Source organism: Mycetomoellerius zeteki, unplaced genomic scaffold, assembly GCF_001594055.1.
Source record: "Mycetomoellerius zeteki isolate Tzet28-1 unplaced genomic scaffold, Tzet1.0 scaffold31, whole genome shotgun sequence".
NCBI classification, from domain to species: domain Eukaryota; kingdom Metazoa; phylum Arthropoda; class Insecta; order Hymenoptera; family Formicidae; genus Mycetomoellerius; species Mycetomoellerius zeteki.
Window position 1 is genome coordinate 4,313,022 of NW_017257294.1, and position 23,708 is coordinate 4,336,729.

General features: G+C 33.6%; 1 protein-coding gene across 1 annotated transcript in view; it reads right to left on the reverse strand.

Moving 5' to 3' along the window:
• LOC108724622 (neurotrimin) overlaps positions 1-23,708 on the reverse strand; it is an 82,540-nt gene that overhangs the window by 42,345 nt on the left and 16,487 nt on the right. Inside the window, exon 2 of the mRNA XM_018451074.1 lies at positions 5,723-5,820. Coding sequence (XP_018306576.1) covers positions 5,723-5,820 — 98 coding nt within the window. The remainder of the gene's footprint in view (positions 1-5,722; positions 5,821-23,708) is intronic.

Below are 23,708 nucleotides of genomic sequence, written 5' to 3' on the forward strand. Positions count from 1 at the left end.
TACAAGTGCCATCTCACACACCCATACATACACACAACATCTGTTGGCGAGAGCCAAGAAGAAAGCGCCGCCGTCTTTTTCGATTTTGTACACGACTATTGCAGAGATAAGTGAGACTTTCAAAATGCATTCTGCAGAATATTAGCCATATACGTTTCTCTCTCATAATCTATGGCAAGAATCTGCGACATTTTTCCGAATATCACGACAAATAATGGAATTATTTTGTTATGCTAGCTTTTTAATCTAGTTCTATAAAATAAGTATTCATATTTTGCGTTAAACAGACACTATATGTCCTACCTAAGCTTTGTGATTTATTTTTAATTTTTTGCTAAGTCCAAAATTGAAAACTAATGGTGAAATTTAAAAGAGAAAACATTTCTGTATATTAAACAAAAATATAAGCCATTTTCCAACATTTACAAGAGTGCAATGAAATGCGACTGCTAGTTTTCGTTGCCAATATTACAAAGAAAATATTAATAATAACGTAAATTCCGTATCGCAATATTTAACATCCAATTTAACTGTATTATGCTAACGGACATTATATATTTTGGTATGCTAGCTCGATTAAGCGCGTATTACGGGCGTGTCGACTTTATTGCACTTTTATGTAGCGTATTCTTGTACGTAGCAAGTATTCCAAGCATCACGATAGTAGCACACCAACAATGCTCCTGAATCTAAGGGCAAATTCAAATTTGCATCTCAGACCGGTATCCGTAAGCGGAAGGAAACGCGTTTCCGATCTCGCCCACTTATAATCCAGTCCAAATATAATGGTTTCCTCGATCAATGGCGTAACACACAACGTGCATGTAACGCAAAGAGCATCTCAGAATCTCACTCCGCGAATTTCACGTATTTGGCTGAAACAATTATAGTGCTCTCGCGATATTAATAGTCAGTGACCTGCCTTCGTGCAGCAGAGAGTATCAAACTGAAGGAATGCAGAATCGTTGTGTGATGCGGTAAGCTTGAAAAGCAAGGAAAAATAGCAAGTAAGAGAGAGGTAATTAAACCTAACTAGAATTCTGTATCGGTCATTCTCGCTTATTCCGCTCGCGTGGGATTAAATCATCATTGGACTATCACACTAGCTATTCGCCATATAAGACTTCTAACTTGCGCAAATAAGTTTACTGCAAATTTACTCATTCAGTGTCGCAAAAACTTATCGCAAAAAAGCGACAATGACTACATTGAATCATCGAAAGAGGTGCATGCACGAAGTGTGAAGAATGAGCGGACGAGGTAAAAGTTCATGTTTGTACATGTGCATCGGAGAAAATAGAGCTGGTAATAGGTGAAAGGATCGAAATAGAATCGGCGACCCTGACCATTGATGCGTTACTCTCGAGCGGAAATCACAGCCGACTCGTGTAACGTCGTATCCTCCCTCGGGATTCAGATATTATCATCGACAAGATCGTAACTCCTGCAACATCGGCTTCTTAGTAGGATATCCGGCCTAGGCTGCCCCGTTCAATGCAACCGCCGGTATCAAGAATAATTAATACTGCGGTTTGTTTGCACGAACAATCACAGAGGAAAGCATGAACATGGTTCCTCTCTCCCGTGTTCGTATCAGCATCGGCTTTCTCTTTCCAACTATTGACCGTGAGAGAGACGTCAGCATTCTCTAAATGTTAAGCACCTTGATCCAAAATCCGTCATATTAGAGCCGACGTCAGATATATACAGGAAATCGCGCGTCATGTCGGTAAGGACTAGCGAGTAATCAAGGATCGTCAAGGGATTGTGGAATATTCCGCGTTAGCGTGCCTCTTATGGATGCGCAATTTACCGATTGCTACAGCAAGGAAGTACACAATACCTTTGCAACGGGCCGTAATGATTTCGAGTTTGCTCTCTCGAGAGAATATTAGTCATAAACGTTGCATTACTTGACGCGCGAAACAGTCCGTATAAGATCGCAAGTTCAATGTCTTATTGTAATGAAAAGCGGAAATTAAGGATATTATACATTTTTTATCGAAGTACAAAATTTTGAAAGACTTTTCAAATCGAATCGTATATACATATTTTCTATTAATTCTACGTAATTCGTATATTTTATTATATTAGTTATTATAAATGTGTAATTTTATTTGATGTAAATACTGGCTCCACAGAAAATTATGCTTATTTCCAACATCTAATTTCGAAGGAAATAAAATTTTGTCTGGAAAATCAAATTTGTTCGCAGTGTAGCAATAGATGGCACATGATGGTGTATAACCATTTGGCAGCCTCGGTTGGCTCTTGCGAGATCAAACTCGTAATCTGATGGGGCAGTTGCAAACATTCACAATATAACATAGACGTTTTGCCAATAGATACAAACAAAAGTTGAAGTAAAAGTTATGCAACGAGGCAATTATAGAAAGTTGCAAAATACACAAATTGCCTCGACATAATAATATTAACTTTTTTTTTATTAATATCAACAGAATATAACTTTTAGAAGTTGACAATTTTTAAAAATCTGTTCAAGATACAAATGAGTCATTAATTTTCGTATTTTAGATACAGTTGTTGTTCAGTTCAAATGCCATTTCGTATATTATATCGCATATATATATATATATATATATACGAGCGCTAATCTCCACGAAATCCAACGAGTTTTAAGGACTAAGCTTCAATTAGGTTTAGGACCGTAAAAATACTTTTCTGGGGTGCCTCCTTTCCTTACTGGTTACACTTCCGCAGGAAGTAATTTCGGTCCTTTAATAAAATTTTAAAATTTGCCGGAGAGTCGGGATAATACATAAATCGTTTTATTCCTAAAGCACGCTTATTTCCGCACTTCATAAGGCGTGGTAGAAATGAAAATATTATAGCTGGAAGCACATTGAAGTTCTTCTTTTGCGATAAGATTTTGGAAAAAATATATTATTTCTTACGGAAAAAAGATAATTAAGTTTATTTTGTTAACTTAATTTTAAATATGTTTATTAATAAACCAATTAATTTTCTAATTTCTTAATATTTTGAAATTACTCGTATAATAAAATTATAATTTAATAAATTATAATAAAAATTATATTATAAAAGTATATATACGTAACCAATTGCAAGATATCACATCAGAATACCTTTTATAAAATTTATATAACTTTTCTTCAATAAAAATTTGTTTAAAAGTATTTCTAAGCACTAGATATATTTTCCTGAATATTCGATATATTAATTGAGATTTTTTACGTCTAAAATTTTGTATAAATTAATACTGTTTAAATAAAAAGTAAAAATTAGCAGTAACTTATACTACATAGGCTGCATAATAAGCAAAATTTATCATAATGGATCACTGACGAGCTGTGTGCATGATTAATTCTGAAACATCGAGTTTGAATAAAAAGTTTGCAACGATTTTTTAATTATAATCAACTAGGCGACATATATATAGTACGTTCACGTCAAGATTTTATTTTTACTTTGCAATTTTATGTAAATTTCATTATTTCTAAAATAAATTTTGATACACTTCTTAAAATATTTATTTTCCAATTGTTCTCTAGAAATAATACTTATTTATGTGTTGTTAAAAATTAGAAAATTTTTTATATTTCAACAATTAATTAAATATATTAATTTAACGTATCAATAAATATAACGTTAATATTTATATAATGTTAATATTTATAAAATATTTTAATTATTTATATTTTTTCTTTATATTCTTCTTTATCTTATATTTCAGGAATAAAATATTGCCGGAACTTTAATTTCTAAAATTTATTCAGCTGATATTGGGAACGTGCATAAATTAGTGCATAAATAACAATAACTGGAGGATGACAATAATGCAAAAAGATATAAGACGTAACGTATAAATGGCATGTTTGTTGCTAATTAGCAGAATTCGTGCCATCATATACTACATAACACGGCGCAAATTCTAACACCTTGCGAGTCGTAATAAGACGCTTTATTATTTCAAAGCATCAGAGAATATCTGAGGTGCTTCTTCCCTCTCTCAGGAGTCACTGTACATAAAATTCACCATTACTCATGTTGCAGCTTGAAATATAAATAAACTACTCGATGTCAGCAACGTCGTTGCATTAACGTACGTTCTCTTCGCGTCTTTACTGTTTGAAGATATATTTACGTTTCTCTCTCTCTCTCTCTCTCTCTCTCTCTCTCTCTCTCTCTCTCTCTCTCTCTCTCTCTGTCGAAATGACAATACTACGAGCGCGCTTCACTTAATCGCGTGTCCTATCAGAGGAAATTAATAACTTATTATTAGCGATGCGAAAGGATTGCGATACCGTCGGTACAAAAAACCAATCACGCGATATCGGTTATAGCCGCGCCGTATGCGACTGCCATGTGCTAAAACGAGTTACGCTAAAAAGCGTTAATTCCGTGGCGACCGTCGTCGGCATCGATTATCGAAAGCGCGCCCCTTTGTGTCCCGTCCGAGCAAAGTGGCATGCGCTTTTTATTATTTTTACCGAACGCTTTTCACGAGTATCGCGGCGGCCAACGTGACTCGCCGTTTTCATTTCCGCAGAGGTGCCGTTGACCAACCGCGTAAGGATAATGCATCGATTCCGTTCGAACGTGCGCAAACGAACGCCTATATATACATATATACACGCATTTATACGCACACATGTATTCCTGCGATGCCATAAAACAATTTTGCGCATTTTTATCGCGAAAACATTTCCACGGTCGCGAGGTCGGCGCTATCTATAAAACTATAACTTCTCCGTGCGTGGTTTGAGCGCGGCCTGGTGAAAGAGCAAAAGAGAATCGAAAAGAGTATTTCCACGAGAAACGCCCGATCTCTCGCTGAGAGGAGAGATGGGAAACAAGTAGAAAACGAGAGAGGAGAGACAGACAAACGACAGGGAAACGAATCGACCAGAAGGCGACGGATGAGAGAGAGGAGCCGCTTAACAAACTGCTGAACTCACACCCCGCGGGGTTTTATTTCTACTTAAATGGAGTTGCCCAGATACGCACTGTGATCCTCGTACTCCAATCCTTCGCTTTGAATTTATTTGTCCTGTTCGTTAACTTCCCCATCCCTGTAGAACTTTGCCGACGTAGTTCAGTAATGACGACGCGCCGCGCCGCTCAAAGCGTCTTAGTACCAATTTTCTAAATCGCAAATTACAGCATGTATCTATGTGTTGGCGTAAGAGTAAACGACGTGATTTCGTAATTTAGAGATAAAGATCTGTATTTGCATAATAAACTTACTGGAAACTCTCGCTAGAAACTATCTGATTTTCATCTTGTATTTAGATATCAGAGTCGGAAAATATCCAAATAGCAAAATATAAACCGCTCCTATTAAATTCACATCAATCACGAATTGCATAAAATATATTGGAAATGAATTTATAAATTATTTCCTTTTTTGTGAAAGTGAAATTAATAAAAACTTGAAATAAAAAGTTAACATGAATTCGTGATAGAGTTATTATAAAATTGACACGATAAAAGTTTTCAACGATCTTATTATATTTTTGAATAAAAAAGGGGATTGTTTCCATTAGCAGATAATACTGTTTTATAATTTGTCACGAGTGTATAATGAAATTTGCACGGTCTAATGTCACTTATCAAAACCAGTCCCAATCATACAGGGAGACATCAGTGCGCGTAACGTGGCGTGGAATTGCAATAGCAGCACGGCAGCTGCAACCGCGCGTGGAAATAGGATGGCCGGGACTATGATGTTGTGTCTCACCTTGTATGGTCCGAGATCCTCGACGATGCAGGTGAAAATGGCTTCGCGACCCACCGAGACTGTGAGATTGTTCAACGGTTTGCCAAACCTGGGTAAATCTGTAACACGTGAACGTCCCCGACTTAAGTATCACGCTATCGCGCGAATGCTCTACGTATAAACGACGGTATACATACTCTTACTTACTTACTTACTAGTACTTATACTTATAGCCCACCTATGTACGCGCCGAAGTTTGCAAAGTACTCGAGAAACTCGGCAGTGAATAGCGCGAGTTAACGTAAGCGGGTCAAGCAAGGACTAAGCCTGGCACTTTATAATTCTACAATGTTCTTGTGTGTTCTCGATTTTAAAAAAGAAAAGTCATTTGAAATCATTGCACGCCGTTATATCGTTGCGCTGCAATAAAATTTGAAGTGCAATTAAACGTTTATCAAGTAATTCTTATTAGAAGTCAGCTGTAAAGATTCAAGCAGTTGAAGCAGTCGTTTCTACATAATAATTCCGAAGATTCAAAATACAAAAGAACGAACAAATTCATCTCCCTTTATATTTCGTCGGAAAATAATTTCAGTGATATAATAATATTTTATAATAACGCATATAATAAGGATTATGTAACAGATGTAGTGATTTTTACTGGTTTTCTTACATCAGCTTTTAAAATATTTTGCGGTGAAATTTATTACAGTAATGAAGTAAACGTTATTGTAAGAGTGACAAGATTGTTTGTACAATATATAACAAAATTCCTTTCATTAAGCTCAGCTTTATAGACGGCCCGCTCATCAAGCTTAGAAACTTCTAAGAGGCCATTAATAAGCAAGCCAATTACTACTTCAAAGAAAATTTTCGAGACGAAGTAGTGTACTTACGAAACTACGCGTGATGATACGAAATAAGTTAGCAAGAGTTTATAGCATGGTACGTGCATCATCACACTGTTATAGTCCGGAATTTAATGTGTACTCAAGTATTTCTCTCACCTAAACAGAATCGATGTTGTCCCATGCGACATTTGCATATTCAATTTCGCGCCAAATACTTGTTTCTATCGGATTTTCGGAAAACAGCTCGAAATCCGGAGAGAGAGACGTGGTAAATGAATTGTTAATAGTTTTACACCACATCCAGTCGTTCACAAATCTCTCATGCTCTTATTTTTCCTTCCTTTATCATACTCTCTTTTATGGTACTTTCTTATATTATTCATTACGTTCTCTTATATTTCCGAACAGCAGCTTTTAAAGTAATCCGATTATATCTTTTTTTTCTTACACGCTCGCTGTGTCATATTGGCGCTACCGCAATTTGAAATCCTATTTTTCTGCTGCTCTATGCAAATTTAATAATCTCAAAAATATACCATCGAATAACTACACTGTTGCAACTTGAAAATGAAATATTCTGATTTGAAATAGCAGATGTGCATTGAAATGGTTGACACATAATCAGAAATACAATATCGTTCGATTTCCAAATGTATATTGCTTTTCTTAAAAAAAAAATCTCTTTGCTAATTGCTGTACCTTATAATTGTGTATGACTACATCTTTTTTCGATAATAAGCTACAGTAAATACATACCGAAGTCCATTTGCGAGCGCATATTCATGGTTTAAGCTTCATTAAGCTTGGTATAAGTTTCATCGTACAAGATGTATGTATATATATGAATATATATATATACATATACATACATCTTATTCGTCATATATTCGTCGAAGAGAGATCTGCCCAATTATTGCGAACTGATTCATAATCCGCGATAAGCGGTCGTTTACAATACAGACCCTTTAATCAGAGACATTGCGTACGTCATGCGTCAGTGCAATGAGTGCCCTCATGCATCGCCTGACACCGCTGCTCATTTAAGAATACCACGTAAAACAGTATCTTAATCTCGCTTGTCTAACAGACAAAATGTAATTGTTATTGTAGTAAATAAATTCCCGTAGAATAAATCACATTATAATCTTATAATTAAAAATCGTTATTTATCTATTCGTAGATATTTAAAATATTGAAAAAGTGGATAAAAGAAAAGTATATTTAATAGATAGATATGATTCAAAATTTTTTGGTAAAATATTTCAAATATTCAATATCTCAACGACAATCATGTTTATAATTGTTGTTACAGATATAGATTAAATTAATAAAGTAATGTATTACTCTCTCTCTCTCTCTCTCTCTCTCTCTCTCTTATGTTAAAAATCGATTATAAATTTTTTAAATGTAATCACGAAATCGTAATACGGCGAAGTTCTAATTTCTTCTGTGGGCCTAATTCTAATCTATCCTTTATTAATAAATAATGTATTTACAATCCGTTTAAAATTGGAATTAACTTTTTAGTTATGTGATAACACGCACAACTAAATTATTTCATCAATGTAATTATCAGGAAATAATAAAAGTCACAGATCTATAAGTAATTGCAGAATTTTCTCAATAAATTTGAAATCAAAGTAGAATATTCCTCATTTAATTAGATTGAAGTCAATTTTTTATGCAGTAAAAGTATGATTAACACAAATTAAATTTTTGCATTTAAATTTTCTACATCTTATTATTTATATAATAAAGTCTATAAATTAATCATATATTAATTAGTATTATCTTGTTTTTCAACAATTAATATGTGATAATTAAATAAAAATTTTACTAAAGTGATATTTAATTAAAAGTAATACATGTATATACATCCCAGTTACAACGTTCGGCTAACGTAGTTGCCGAAATATCTTGCTTACGAGGATATATGTATATATATGTAATATAATATACCGTTTAAGATTTATCTAGTTAATGTTTAATTTATAAGTTTTGCAATTACTCAAACATAAATATAAGCAATATCCTTTTATAAGAATTATTAATTAAATACATCTCAGCGGTATATTGACATATTATAAACGAGAGGCTAATTTATGTAATAATAAGTCAATTAACGGTTATTTTACAACGACTTTATGAAACATATAAAAGAAATTAAAATATATTTAATATTATTTAAATACAATTACAATACTTTATTTTTTTGTGGAAGTGCTTAACTTTCATATTTCATAAAGTAATCTTTCAAGTGCATCGCAAACCGCTAAAGACTAAATTGAAGTTATAAATCATGTGTTAATATAACCTGATTCACGAAGAACTAAAATGAAAAATAATGAGCACACTCCCTCCCTTAAACAGCAATCTAATCTGATTTCTGGTTACCGCGAATAAATGGAAAATAAAGATCAGCACGCAAAGATGTTATGAATCAATAATATCTCGGTAATCGAAGCTATAATTATACCGGTTGCAAACAGATACAAAATATATCATAAGTCGACAAAATTACTTAAAATATGCAGTGTACAGCGTAATATCACTTAAATATAAAATTTTAATTGAGTAATTTTAATTGAACTTAAATTTCTCCTTCACGATGACTGCATTCAACTTTGTACAACAAAATGATGTTGCTTACAAATAATATGCTTTCTTTTGAACTTTGCTATATATCCTGAAAAACTTCATGTAAATCGATAGAACCTTTTTTTAAAGATTCGTAAGAAAATTATAATTAATTATTTTTACCAAAATGCATACGCTCTAAATATAAAAAAAATATTGCAGTTGTTAATAAATCGTAGTTCGTAATATTTATACCTGGAATAGGAATCGAATAAAGGACAGTATTTAAGGATACGTCAATACGATAGTCAAATTTTATGAGAAATATATAAAATTAGATTTGTCTATATCGATTTCGACTCCAATATGAAAACTCATCCCATGATCTTTCATTTTTATCTATAATTTTTCTTTACCTATTTTCTACCGTTTTCTTTTAAGATCAAGTCTAAAATCATATGTCTAAAATCAGTCGCGAGTCCTTTTTCTCCTTTTCCTATTTCTAATTCTTTAATATAATTCGTATATATACTGTTATAACATATTCTATTTAAGTCGAGCGTTGTACTCAAAAACTATATTTGAGAGCATGTGAATTTTTGGTTTGCCCTCATACGCAGACTGGCAAAGTCCGACGTATTTGAACGTGTAATCTTCAGTCCGACCCGAGATCTATGTAAATCCAGATGGGGAGATTCGAACGCGCGAAAAGGGCAAGAGAGATAAACAGAGGAACGTACAGAGGAGAACAGGTACAGCGAGGAAACGATAGTGGAAAACGAGTTCCGAATCCTCGCACGTTCGCGTATTACCATTGATAGAGGCATCAGGGCTTTTCCTGAAAATAAACGTAACGATCCCATCCGAGATCGAAGGATCAATATCAGTCGCGATGACCCGTGAAACGGTTACACCTAACGCGCACAACCAAATCGTTTCCAGAATTATACTCATGAACAATGCAAACGTCGGCGGTCTCTAATCGAAGAAGTAAGCAAGCAGGCAGGCAAGCAAGCACACAGCGCGTATACGCGACTTCACCCAAGCTGAGTGACAGCTTTCGGTATCTCTTATTTCGGGCACAATATCCAACTACGAAGCTCATCAATCCTGCGCGTCGGCGTAGGTACCAGAGCCAGAGTTGCACACGTATGAGACAAACTTGCACGTATCTGATAACTGGAAATTTCACGATACTATCTATCATTCCTTCATCCTACCGTAAAAAGAATACCAGATTCCGTGTATTTCGAGAATGTAATATGGACTTTCTCCTCTGCGTCGCTCGAACAGGATTAAAGTCGTTCTTTTATTTCTATTCTACGTAGATAAACGTTTATTGAATTATGAATCAATCAATTTTGATCGATTTGTATGTACGTGTAATTGTACATATATACTGTAAGTATGAATCATACACACACACACACACACACACACACACACACACACACACACAAATCATTAATTTTACACCGAAGATGCTACCGTGCCTCCTGATGTATACAGGACTGCAGTGAATGCTACTTATTAGTAGCTAGACAGGTATAAACAGTGGAAGCTGATTAATTTTATGCTACTTCATTTCCACTGTACAAGAAACAAGAGAATGGATAGATAATAAAAATTGAAAAATTGAATGCTTCAACTTTGCGTGAATTTGATATGGAAACTGGTTTCAGATACAACAGAAAAATTTCAAAACTTGTGCAACTCTGGCTATATTGCAACATCCCGCTTTGAGATTAAAGTGAGATCATTCTGAATCAAGCATCTATTCTCATCTATTTGTCTTTTTAAATTTAACTATTAAACTTTTATTTATGAAGTTGGCATGTTTAGCTCATTGGACAAACTAATTATAATATAGTAAAATTATTTAAACTTCTATATAAATTAATTTTTGCGAGTCTTTTTAAAGTCATTTCTAAAATCCATTTTGACTTTTAGAAGAAACAGGATAAATACAGGATAATCTGTAAAATAACTTAATCAATTATTTGTACTGGAATATCAGATTAAATTGAAATATAATCCTTTTAATAATTTGATACCCCGTACATTATATATAACTTATAGAATTAGAATACATATATGTATGCAATGAATTCTAGATTAATTAAATTTAAAATAGAGTTAACAGATCTAAAATGAAGTTTATAAGGAACTAGGGCAACAGTTATGGAAGAAATTCAACTCTCCTGACTATATTCAAAGTATACTTAATAATAATATTAAGTGATATACATTCCTACGTTAAACTAGATAAGAATATGAATTTAAACTTTCCTGAAAATCAAATGTCAAATTGTGTAAAATATTTTATACGCCACTTTATTTCATTGCAAAAACCATTTCCTAAATGCGGACATTACTCTGGTTTTACATTTTATAAAACAATTAAGTATGATGAAAACATTTTATCATTAAATTACAGTGTCGCGTCTGTAACAGTATTCATATGGGTGCGATGGAAATTCCTATTTTATCGTGATAAAAGTATTCATATTTCAATGGAGTAAATTTGACCGACCAGCAGTATGAAGCAACGCATAGATTGTGGTCATTGTGTACACATCGCTAATAGTAATGCCATTAACATTTGCACGTAAAGTACATTTCGTCGTTCTCGTCCAATTATATGTTACAGATCTTGGCTGGCTATTGTAGAGTTATGTGGGCGTGTTCATGTGCATGCACACGTGCATGTGTGTGTAATTCATGCATGTACATTTGACGCTAAATGTTAATGTGATAGACTGAAACATGACTATCATCAACTTTTTTCGTCTTAATAATTTCGAATTATTTACTTTGTAATATACAAACATAATTTATGTAATTAAAAACTAAAACATCGATCTCCATCAATTTTTGATGTTTAACTTTTTCTAAATCCCTCTCTCCATTTTTGTCTCTCCCTATCTCTATTTCTATCTTTCTTTATTTGAGTAATTTAAAATAGAAGTTGTTTTTTTAGTCACTTGAATTATTTATTACCTAAAGAAATCGGTAACTTATATATCGGTACGATACTACGATACTACGATATCGGTACGATACTACGATACTACGATTATACGCGAGTTTAAACACCAAATAAAATATGCAATTTTAGTTGAAAATGCAGAAGGAACAAAAATACTTCGACCAAATGTGTGTGTGTGTGTGAATTAACATTGATTTGAAGCAGTTTTTATAAATTAAGTATAATTACTTCTCAGCAAGTCACCAGCACGTTTTAAAGAAAATATTCTCTTTTATGCAAAACTTTTCTTAAAAAATTTTTTTTAAGATAGATTCAGTGTTGAAAATATAATAAAAAAAGTATGAAGAGACAAATTGTTTTATACATGTATCTATATATAGTCTCTTTTACTACGATGCAAACTTATACTAATGCAATTTAACTCCATATATCCAAATATCGTTTAGTTGTTTAAATATGTATGTAGTTTAAATATGTATATTTAAATTAACTTGCATGGTAGCAATTGGCAATAGTTTAGCGCTGAAGGAAATAATTCTCGACGCTGAACGATTGCTATAATAGTAATGAGCAACGATGAATATATCGGATATATCTCATGAATAATGAAATTGGAGTTAACCAAGTATTTTCTTGGATGTTAAATGATACTACAATATTTATTTACTATGACGTAAATTCCGCTGGCGCGAAGTAGCTTTATATTACGATACGCTATTAAACTTTGCGACGATGATAAATAGCACAACGGATATTTGAAAAATGTAGAAAGCGACGCAATAACAGTTTGCTTAAAAAATAAAAAACTCGTAAAAGTAGAATTATATTTCAAAATTAGATTCTATAATTTATGTTTTGTTAAACGTTCAATCCAACGCGTTTCTGTGAAAATTGCTACAATTTTAACACAAAACTTTTAAGGATAACGATGATTCGTTTGACAAAATTTTACAGTAGTTCAAAGGTGATCCCCGTCGGGGATTTTTGAGATGGCTCCCGTTTATCAATGTGGATATAAAAACCGTTTAGTATCAATAATATTGTTACGATTTCGACGATCGCTCAGAGAACAAGCATAGATACTTCACTTTGTTGTTTGCCCCTGGGGCTATTAGGATTCTATGGAGGTTTACACACTCACCGCGATCACGAACTGTTATATAAATCGTATCTCTCAAATTGAAAAACAATCTCAGTCGGCGTGATTCCTTCACTCTACGGTAAAACCGCGTTTTCGAGAAGTACTCGGAGAGAAGATGAAGTAGTCGCGCACTCGCTTGCATGGAGTGTACTGCTCGTCTCGCTGGTCTCGTAACATCGTGGAAAATATCTCAAAAATATATGTACCAACACGAAAATTGCGAATGAAATTTGATCGCATGGAGGTTATATGGATATTGAGCGATATTGTATGTTACACGAAATTGTTGCACAGATCGTACTGATCAACATATGAGAGAGAATCAATTGCAACTAATATTACAGCCAATATTTATTAGTTTATACCGCGATTATTAAAATGAATTATTTTTTAATATATTATAATGAAAATACAATAAGTACACGTATTGCAAAACACAAAACTTTTAAATTGTTATTAATAAATTAAATTTAATTAAATATTGTATAAAAATTTTAGAATTTTAAATAAATTAATAAATTTACAAAAATATCAAGAATATATAATAAATAAAAGAATATTGTATACTCTTTTATTCTTTCATATAAATTCCTTTTATTCTATCACATAACATGATTAAAATATAAAATATTAATTAATTTAAATATTCAATTTGAAAAACGTATTTCTTTATTCCAGGACGTAACGTATCATAAGTAAAATAGTAAAAAATGTCAAACTAATAAAAAAAAACATAATAGATGTGCAAAATGCAAAAAATATTATCATTTACATTTCGCGTAAATTATAATCGTAACCTTTCTCATTGTATTATTCAAATCGTAACGTAAATGTTCGAGCGATTTCCTTAATGAAGTTAAACATGTCTAGATCTCCACGTGTTAAAGTCAACGATCCCTTCACCTCGACTCTCTCTCATTAAAGCAATTGGCTATTCACTGCAATCTCCGATAGCTCTCACTTCCATTCGTACATCACTTCTTTATAATGATTTTATTACGCCTTTCTCTCAAATCCTTGTTTAATTCCTCATGTTACCTTCTAATTCCTCGATAACGGAGGAAGCATCGGGCTCCTTCTCGGAATAACAATGGGCATTCCCCCTTCGCCTTCGCACCAAAGCACGTTCCATGGTTTAATTATTTCCAAGTGCGAGATCCTCGCTGCCGGTAGAAAAATCGGAGAGGAACAAAGACACGCCGAAAATTTACACACACACTTGCTGCATATAGCAAGGCACATTAAACGGTTAACGATTCTTAGGAATATCATATATACGCAAAATTGTCTCCACTCTTGCGTGTCCTCCTATAATGCTTCCTATTATCTCGCAATCGTAGCAGTTTCGAGCAGCCGTGGGTTCCCGAAGTTATCGTCACGCGAAAATAAATCATTTACTTACTTTCTTCGTCGGTAAATTCTATTAATGCTTCAATATTTTATGAAGTGTTCTGTCACATTAACGATTGCAATGATACGATACCAACTTTATCTTCGTTTTTATTTCTATCGATTATTATAGTTCAAAAAGCAAATCGAAAAATATTTATAAACGTTAACACTTAAAAATATTTCAAACGTGCTGCTTAGTTCTTTTTCTTTTGAAGTATGTATAAAAACATTTCTCTAAAATTCAACTCGTTTAAAATAAAAATCAGGAAATTAAAATCAGGAATAATAAATTTGGTACGATCGAATTGTAAGTTTAGTGTTTTACGTGATAATTATAATAAAAATTAAATCTCTAAAAGACAAATAATGTAATCAGTTTTTATTTATAAGATTATTTTTTCTAACATCTACTTATATTTTTATTTCCTCCAGTCTGAGTTGATCAAATTGTAATTACGTTCTACGTGACAATTGGAATACAATTAAGTCACTAAGAGTAAAAAATGTGATTAGTTTTTATTAATCAGATTATATTATCTAAGATCTATTTCTATTTTTATTTCTCCGTTCTGAATCGATTGAATCTTTTTGTAATTTTGGTAAGAAAAAATAGAATATATCTAGTAAATGATATAATTAATAATGTGCAATGCGTCACTAAAATCTGACAACGATTCTAAGGTTTCGTGATTATATTATCAACCTCTTCGAGCGACGCTCCTCCATCACGAGACACTTAGCGCTATTATGAAGTGACGTCTGATAATTTCTCCTGGTAATTAGCAGCGAATAATTTATGTATCTTGGTACTGCACACCCAAATGAAATGTCTACTTAGGTAGATAAAAAAATATATCAGAGATTTTCAACGTAATACGGTCGCATATAGCAGGAAGTCACGAAGCGGTTTCATCATGGTGTTGATTCGCCACAAATGGATGAAACGGCGTGAGGAAAGATCCCGTATTACCCAACACGACGGTATAAAATGGAAATGTGTACTCGCGCGTTGACAGCGATTCGCAACGGCAGCGTGTGTGTATCGTGTATACGGAAATCAGATTAATTACCGAGTAGACGCGTGTGCACGGAAGTGAGCGAGAATTAACGAATCCATACACGAATTCTCCGACTTTGATAAGGTCGTTTGTGCCGGTCCGAGAGATCGTAACGCGAATGATCGAAATACGAATCGGAGAGACGGCCGCGGGAGAGAGTGAGAGTGGGTAGAACGCACGCCGAGAACCTCAAGGTATTAAACCAGACATCTCGCGTCCCATAAACCCTGGGCTTTGATCCTAATCCCAACTAGAACCTGAGCTGTCGTCTGCTTAATCGAGTTTAGCCGCTTCGGATCCACTGCGTAATCGGCGCGCGAAACTCATACCTGATTATGCTGCCAGCTATTCGCAACGTTGTTACCCACAGAATAGTGTAATAAACTTGGCAACGTGAATAGTTTGAATCGTTGACGGTCGTTGACTGAACATGACGGTGCTGATAAACGGGACCGATGACGTTCTACGTATTTGCTGCTAGTAATCAGGGTAGGACTTTAAGAAGACGCACGGCACTTGACCGTAGACAAGATGATTTTGATGATTTTGTCAGCGCCAACAGTTTTGATATAAATTATTCAACGAGTTTAATAATTTGTAATTGATATACATAAAGTTCCAATTTATACATTTAATTAATTAAATTAATTTTTTTCATATTAATGATCATGTATTATCTATATGGCCATATTATAAAATAATTAAAGATATCTGCATAACAGTATTGTATACCGTGTTGGTATTTTTAATTATGATAGTCGAATTTATTCTTCTCTTTCTCTTTCTCTTTCTTTCTCTCTCTCTCTCTCTCTCTCTCTCTCTCTCTCTCTCAACAAATTTATCCACAAATATTATTATATTAATTATACACGAGCATTTACTTGTATAATTCTATCACCTATTTTATATGATATATATATATATATACATGATACGATATACGTTACATATACATGATTCCAATTAAAGGACTCGACGCGCAATAACATGATATACAATATGCATTCTTGGTTTATTTATTCTATTACACACTTGCGTAAAACGAAATGCAATGTGTGTCTATTTGGTAGGTCAGTCAAAACATGTTGATATTTTAAATAAAATTATGAGCTAAGCTGCAGATACTGTTGGCCCACTTTGTGAATATCGATTTTGGCTACGTTTCTTTTTTTATTTCCTGTTTCATACTTCTGAAATATTGAGACTAATTACCGTAAAAATCAATAAGCGATTCCTATAAAAAGAATCATTGCTTGCTTTGGTATCACGTAAATTAACCAGCAGTAATCAACTAAATTTGTTTTGCTGGGAGGAGGAGGGGGGCACTATAGTTTTAATAATAAAATATTCTGTATAAAACGTGTGTTGATCCGCCATTCGATAAACTTCTGCAGATTCTCAATTATTTTGTTATAAAAGAAAACCACTTTTTTTTCACCCAATACCGCAAAAGGTGCTAGTGGAACGAATAAACAGAGGCAGTGACATAGCGTGTCGCGTCCGCCGGCGTCAAAAGTATGTCAACGTCGTCACTTCGTTCAGCATTGTTCTCCGTAGCGCTGATAGACGTCGTAACCATAATCTATAACACTCCAAGAATACGCTAATTAACATCGGAATGGGCAGGGAAGCGCGGCTGGCGGGTGCGTTTTCGTTGCGCTAGCAATAAATCCAGGAAGCAGATAAGCGTTATCGCGGTCTTTCGCCAGCACCTATCTACAGCAGTCGTGGTTTCCCTATTCTCGAACAGACACACGAAGACCATACCACGTAACGTGGTCGCCATCGCGGCCATGATAGACGATTCATCGATCGGTGGCTTACCAAGATCGAAACGATCGAAGACTACCGGTTACGTGCAATAGCGATATCACGGAGTTAGACGAGTTTGTGAATTGAGCATCTTTTACCTCAGTGCCAATTTACTTCCGATGGGTAGCTTTAATACCTTGCACTGAAAACTCTCTGACGGTTAAGTAAGTAGGTCGTTTTTCTTTTTACGTGCAAGGAACAGCATGAAGAAAATGCGTTTTTATTTAGTGTAACAAAAATTTATTTTTATATTTAATTTATACTATATTGACGATCTGTGGCCATAGATTTTATTTGTAAGAAAAATAAATGGATAACGTGGATCATGCGTAAGTTGCTTGAACAAGTCTTCCACATTCTGTTACATTTTAATATGCTAAAATTTTCGTTACCTCATATCTTACAGGTTAAGTAAAGAAAGTACTATACCAGCAGAATTATCAGACTTAGTGATTCCACTAGTCTGATGATTCTGCACAAAAGAGTACATTCATCTACTAAATGTACTCTTTCAATAATTAATTTTTATCTTATTATATTATTTATAAGTCTTGGAAACTTCTTAATCTTACCAAAAATGTATGATATATACATATAATGTTAGTAGACACAGTATTGCGAGAAAAATCACTTGTCAAAGGCAAAATTGCGATGAATTTTTCTAATTAATGGAATCTCCATTTTGAATATATATTGACATGCCAGATAAAAGTTTATACATAAATTGCTGCGTATTTAATTTGGCTATAAAATCGTAGAATCTAATCAAATATTTGAACACTGAAAAAGCAATTTATGTTATTTCTTTTAATATAATCCAAAACACATTGATACGTTTGAAAAAAAAATTTCTCAGAAATATATTTTGTAATGGTGTTGAACTTCATATAATATTAATTTAAAGTTCCGACATTGGATAATTAAAAATTTATAATTCAGTTTTATTATTAAACTATTCAATGTAAATGGAAATGTTTATAGCTTTGCATCCGCGCCAGTATTCAATAACTTTAATCTTATAAAGAGACCATTTTATAAAATCAATACAGCGCTATATGAAAATAACATTCAATAAAAAAGTATGATACGAATCTGAACGAATGGGATCAAAAATAAGAAAGATGAGAATTTGACACGATTCGCGATACCTGGTAAATGTGTCGTTGGTTTCGTCGAATTATTCACATTAATGGTTGTTATAAATTATAAATTCCGTATTACATAAAGCTTATTATTAAATGTTTATATTAATCTTATTTAAATTATTAGTATTTTGCAAATTCAACGCACAAGTGAGAGTGTGTGCCGCGAATATTAACATCAGGAGTACAGCCATTGTATTTATATTATTACATTATTCACGATTTATAAATTTAAAATTTGAAGTAACGTCGACGCGATGTTTATACGTATAAAATGATGAGTGTAACACTTTTTAGAAAAATAACTTGACAGTGCCTTTTACATAGATCCCTTGCAATCACGATTGGCAAGTGCAATCAGGATAAGGATGCTTTCAGAATTGACCCATCACGATACGAGGCTTAATTGTTGGCGAAATGAATTAACTGAGTGCATGCAATGCGCTTTAATTTATTCACCATTTATCCACGTACAACTATTTCCGGTGCAGCGACTATAAAGTATGTTGCTTCAGAATGAACGATACAACACGCGCTCATATATACATCATGCGCGTGCTCCTCATCGAAATGCTTAGGTATTACTAATGCAATTACGTAATTTACTAATGAATATCGAGGTCTATTGTTTATCAGTAAATCTCGCTTCGCATAGTGCACCGAGAACTTGTATATACCAAACGGTAGAATATTCAAGGAGAAAAGTTTCGTCGTTACACAGAACAACTCTACTCGCGCTGCAAATTATATGGTTCCCGAACCAACTATAATAAAACGAGATCGAACGAAAATTATTCCTATAATAATTTTATTGCAAATATATCAATGAAATTGAATGTCGAAACAAAATTTTCGTGTATCCAAAGAAATATACAAGCACTTGTAACACGATAAAGAAATATTCAAATTTCGCATAATTTTTCCGAAAAACAATTTGTTTTTAAAAAGACAATTGATGGCAACTTTATTTACAAGATCTTAGTTATTTTCTTTTAACGAAACTATTTCTTTTGATGAAACAATTATTTTTAAACTTGCTCACATATTTAATATTTTTAATTTTCCTGAAACTGTGCATCACTTTTGTTTAGTAAAAAATTAATTATTTAATAAAGATAGATTGTGACAAGTTTATGTCAATAGCATTTCTGGACAGAAAATTGATGAGAAAACGAATTGAGGCTATTTCGTTGCATTTTCTATCATCTATGTTGAATTTACCGAACATAACTTTAACGACATAACCGAGACAGAATAAGATGTTTCTCTTCGCTATCTGGCACTAAAATTGTCAGTGGACAAAAAAAATTTATGTTTAGACAATACAAGCGTAACGGCCTCATGCGACGCGACCGACGAACGTCAACGACAATAACGACGTATTCAAATTTAAGTGATGTGCCTGTACTGACGAAATTGTCGCGAGATTAAATCCTCTACGATTGTCGTAATCAGATCCAGGTAATAAACTTTCTATCTATAAATCCCCCGCACGTTGCCTCTTTTTGCATAGTGTTTCTCTCCGCTTCACGTTTGTACCCAACACACAATTTCGTGCTGTTGCGTCCATTCTCATACATTCTCCCTTCTCAGAACAATTACTGCACATTTTAATTAAAAATTCTATTAATTCGCCGCGGTTTCATACGAACGATGCCGTTCCGAAGTATTAAAAGATAGTTTTAAGGCCGCAGAACCGTTCCCGTGTAATTCCCGTAAGGGAGAACCCCCCCTCTAGCTGTACTTCGCGGAAAACGCTTTCTCATTTTCTTTTTAATTTCTCCGGCTCTTTAACAAAGTGCTAATTCCGCAGGGATTCGAGGCAATGAACGGGAAGTTGTCGGAGTTTCGACCAATTGCGTTCGTGAATACGAAAATGCAACGATACGGAAAACTTTGCAATCCATCTTGCTTAGGAATTTTTCTCAGTCAAAATTAGACGCTAACCATAATTTCCATTAAAATTAGGTCACACGATGAATCGTCGAACAACGAAACTGAAGCTATCTATTATATCTTAGAATATCTGTTAGGCTAAAAATTTATGATGCGTGATATGGCGCAATGAAATTACATGTACGGACGAACAAATATCCTTATCCGCGTGAAATATAGCTTAATTAGCAATTAGCTTGCAAAGTGCATCCGTAACAAAATACGGTCACATCTGAATATCTAATTTACGTATTGATGTATGGGATCGTCAAAGCGCCGACGTAATGTAGATATGAATAATAATTAATCGCCACGTCGGAGAACTATACTGAAACTTAATGCATCTCATTATTGTAGATACTCGCGCACGTCACGCTGCCAAAGAAACGTCCGCGCGCTCCAGCTTGTATACATGCCGCCAAACGTTTATGTATACGCGTATATAAATACGATGTCACCCGGTTCGGGATTTGTAAAGGGGAACATCCTGGCGGCACACTTAGCACGGATAACAGCGCTGTAAGATCCTGGATGGAGAACGACGTAAAGTTTGAGCTTAAAACACAATTTAGCGACAGCGTGTCGTCTATATCCATGGCGGAATAGGTAAGATAGTTTGCGGAAACAGGTGGAGCGAGGAAACTCGTTCAGCAGAGCATCCTTTTCGCCTTGAGAATTCTACCTGGAGAAAAATGTTCCTCGGAGAAAAATTTTGCTCATCGGTGCATAGCAATTAACAGGCACTTATACTCCGCGTCGTGACATCTTAATAAATCATTTTGCGAGCATAGAATTTTTTTCGTTACTTTTTATATTTTTAAATATTTCTCGTTCACCAATATATCGTTTTCGTACATGGAAGATAATCTTTAAGAGGGGGAGGAGCTACCGGATTAAAAAAGTCTTATAAAGGTTTAAAGTTTCGTGAAATAATTACTTATACGCGAATAGAACGATTTTGCTAAAGTTATCTAAAGTTAGTTAAATACAGATTTAAAAATAATTTTATTTGGACCATCAAAATAATTATATATAGGACACTTAAACGAGTTGTTAGAATGTTAAAACTTTTTGCAGATTGTCATCAACGCTTAAGCGTCCTATACTACATAATTACTTTAATAGTAACAACAAAATTATTTGTATCTCGCTACATTTTTAGATACTTCAACAAAACCGTTTTTTATAAGTATAATAATTAAAATTTGTAGAAGATATAAAATAAATGAGATTATACTGTGCATAAAACTTTAAAGAGATGTTGAATGTAAAAACTATTCTATAAGTGACCATATAAAATATCGAATCAATACAGAATCTTTTCTTTTATGTGAATCAATTTTAATATAGTCTTTTAATATGACCTTTTAATACGGCCAAATAACAGTTTATTTAAATGATGAAATAAGACGGGTCGTAATTACGCGACGCTTAGACAGTGTTTTTGCCAGATTAAACTTACTGTGATTTCACTTGCATGAAATTACGGTCGCTAAGATAAACGGGAGTTATAACGAAAGTTTGGCTAAAATGATATGAGATTGAATCTAATTCATCGAACTGCGAGACATTACAATAACTTTAGGCATAATTATTCAACATCTCACCTCATTATTGAATTACAATTTCTAATTGTCAATTAAGCATTATTTGAGCATAAAGATAAAAAGTTTTACAAATTTTGCATTTTATCATTAGAATATTGTAATCATATATAAATTCTAAAAAAAGACACAAGAAATTAAAATATCTTCTAAAAGAATATAAAATATCTCTAGAAATTAAACAATTCTTCTAGAAATTAGACAATTTTTTTGTTAAGATTGAAAAATAGTTTATTCTTCGTAATTAAATAAATTATAATTATTTGTGACGTATCTTCTGCAATTTATCTATAAATTATAACATAGAGATTTAGATAGAAATTCACAGCAATATGTGGGATTTGCCGAAATTATCTTCCTTGTACGGAAATGTTATTGAAAGCAGAAGGTTCTGGGAAACTACACATCATGCCTCATATTCTGTAAAAGTCCGTTAACGTACGTCAACATGCGCGAATTGAACTTTGCTATATCGTGCGCGGGGCACGTCTATCTTCTAATTTCCACGATCGCGAATGAACTTCGAGCAGCGTGTATTTTAGGCGTCCATTGTTTGGCTTACCATCATCGGCGGAAGGGCATCAGTGCGCATTGCGCACCGTGCGATGAGCCAGCAGCCGTGCGCGACCGAGGGAAATCCGAACGTCCAACGAAAATCGATTTGGCGAGCCGGTGTGGGAGGAAGGCCGCGATACCGGTAATTTGTGACACGCGATCTCGCACCGAATGAAAACTTGATGCCGTCACGTGGATGTGGCTGGCGCCACGCAGACGTTCCGGTTATTTCATCGAGTTCTCTACGGTTTCCATACATGCGCATACCTGCTGTTTTTCATTTTTTTTTTGTACCCTATCCACACCCTCGGCGAATCAGAATCTTATATGTGCTTTCGTGCTGACTTTATATCAAAGATTGATGTGTTAGCTATAATATCTTGCATGATACTCTTCAAATCTATATCCTTGATCTTTATGTTTCTGTCAAAAATGATTGTCAAAAAAGATAAAAGGGATTAATAATGTCGATATCAGCATAATTAACTCTTAACGCTAGAAGTACCAAGCAGTCATTATTAACCGTATTATATTTTTTATATAAAAGATGGAATTTTTTCTGAAACTTTTTGATTTTATAATAATTACGTTTCTTATACTGATGAAATATTTGACTTTTTATTACTTTCTTTTCAATAGGTTATTTGCTTGGCCCTTTTAGTAAATAAGAAACATTGTATTATTTCTAGTGTTAAAAGCTTTTTCGGTATAGTATATTTTACGGCTTTTTTCAATGCTTTTCCGATGTTTTTTCCACTGCGTATAACTTTTTTGCTAATAAAGTTGCATACATGTCTGGCATTTCAATTTAAAAAAAAATTACAATATATTTGTTCTTATGAAAGTTATAAGCAATCGAATTGAGTTGGATATGCCATACATCAGTGTCGTTTTCGTAGTGTGTGTGAGTCATGTAAAGATAATATAAAAATATATAGGTATATGTATGTA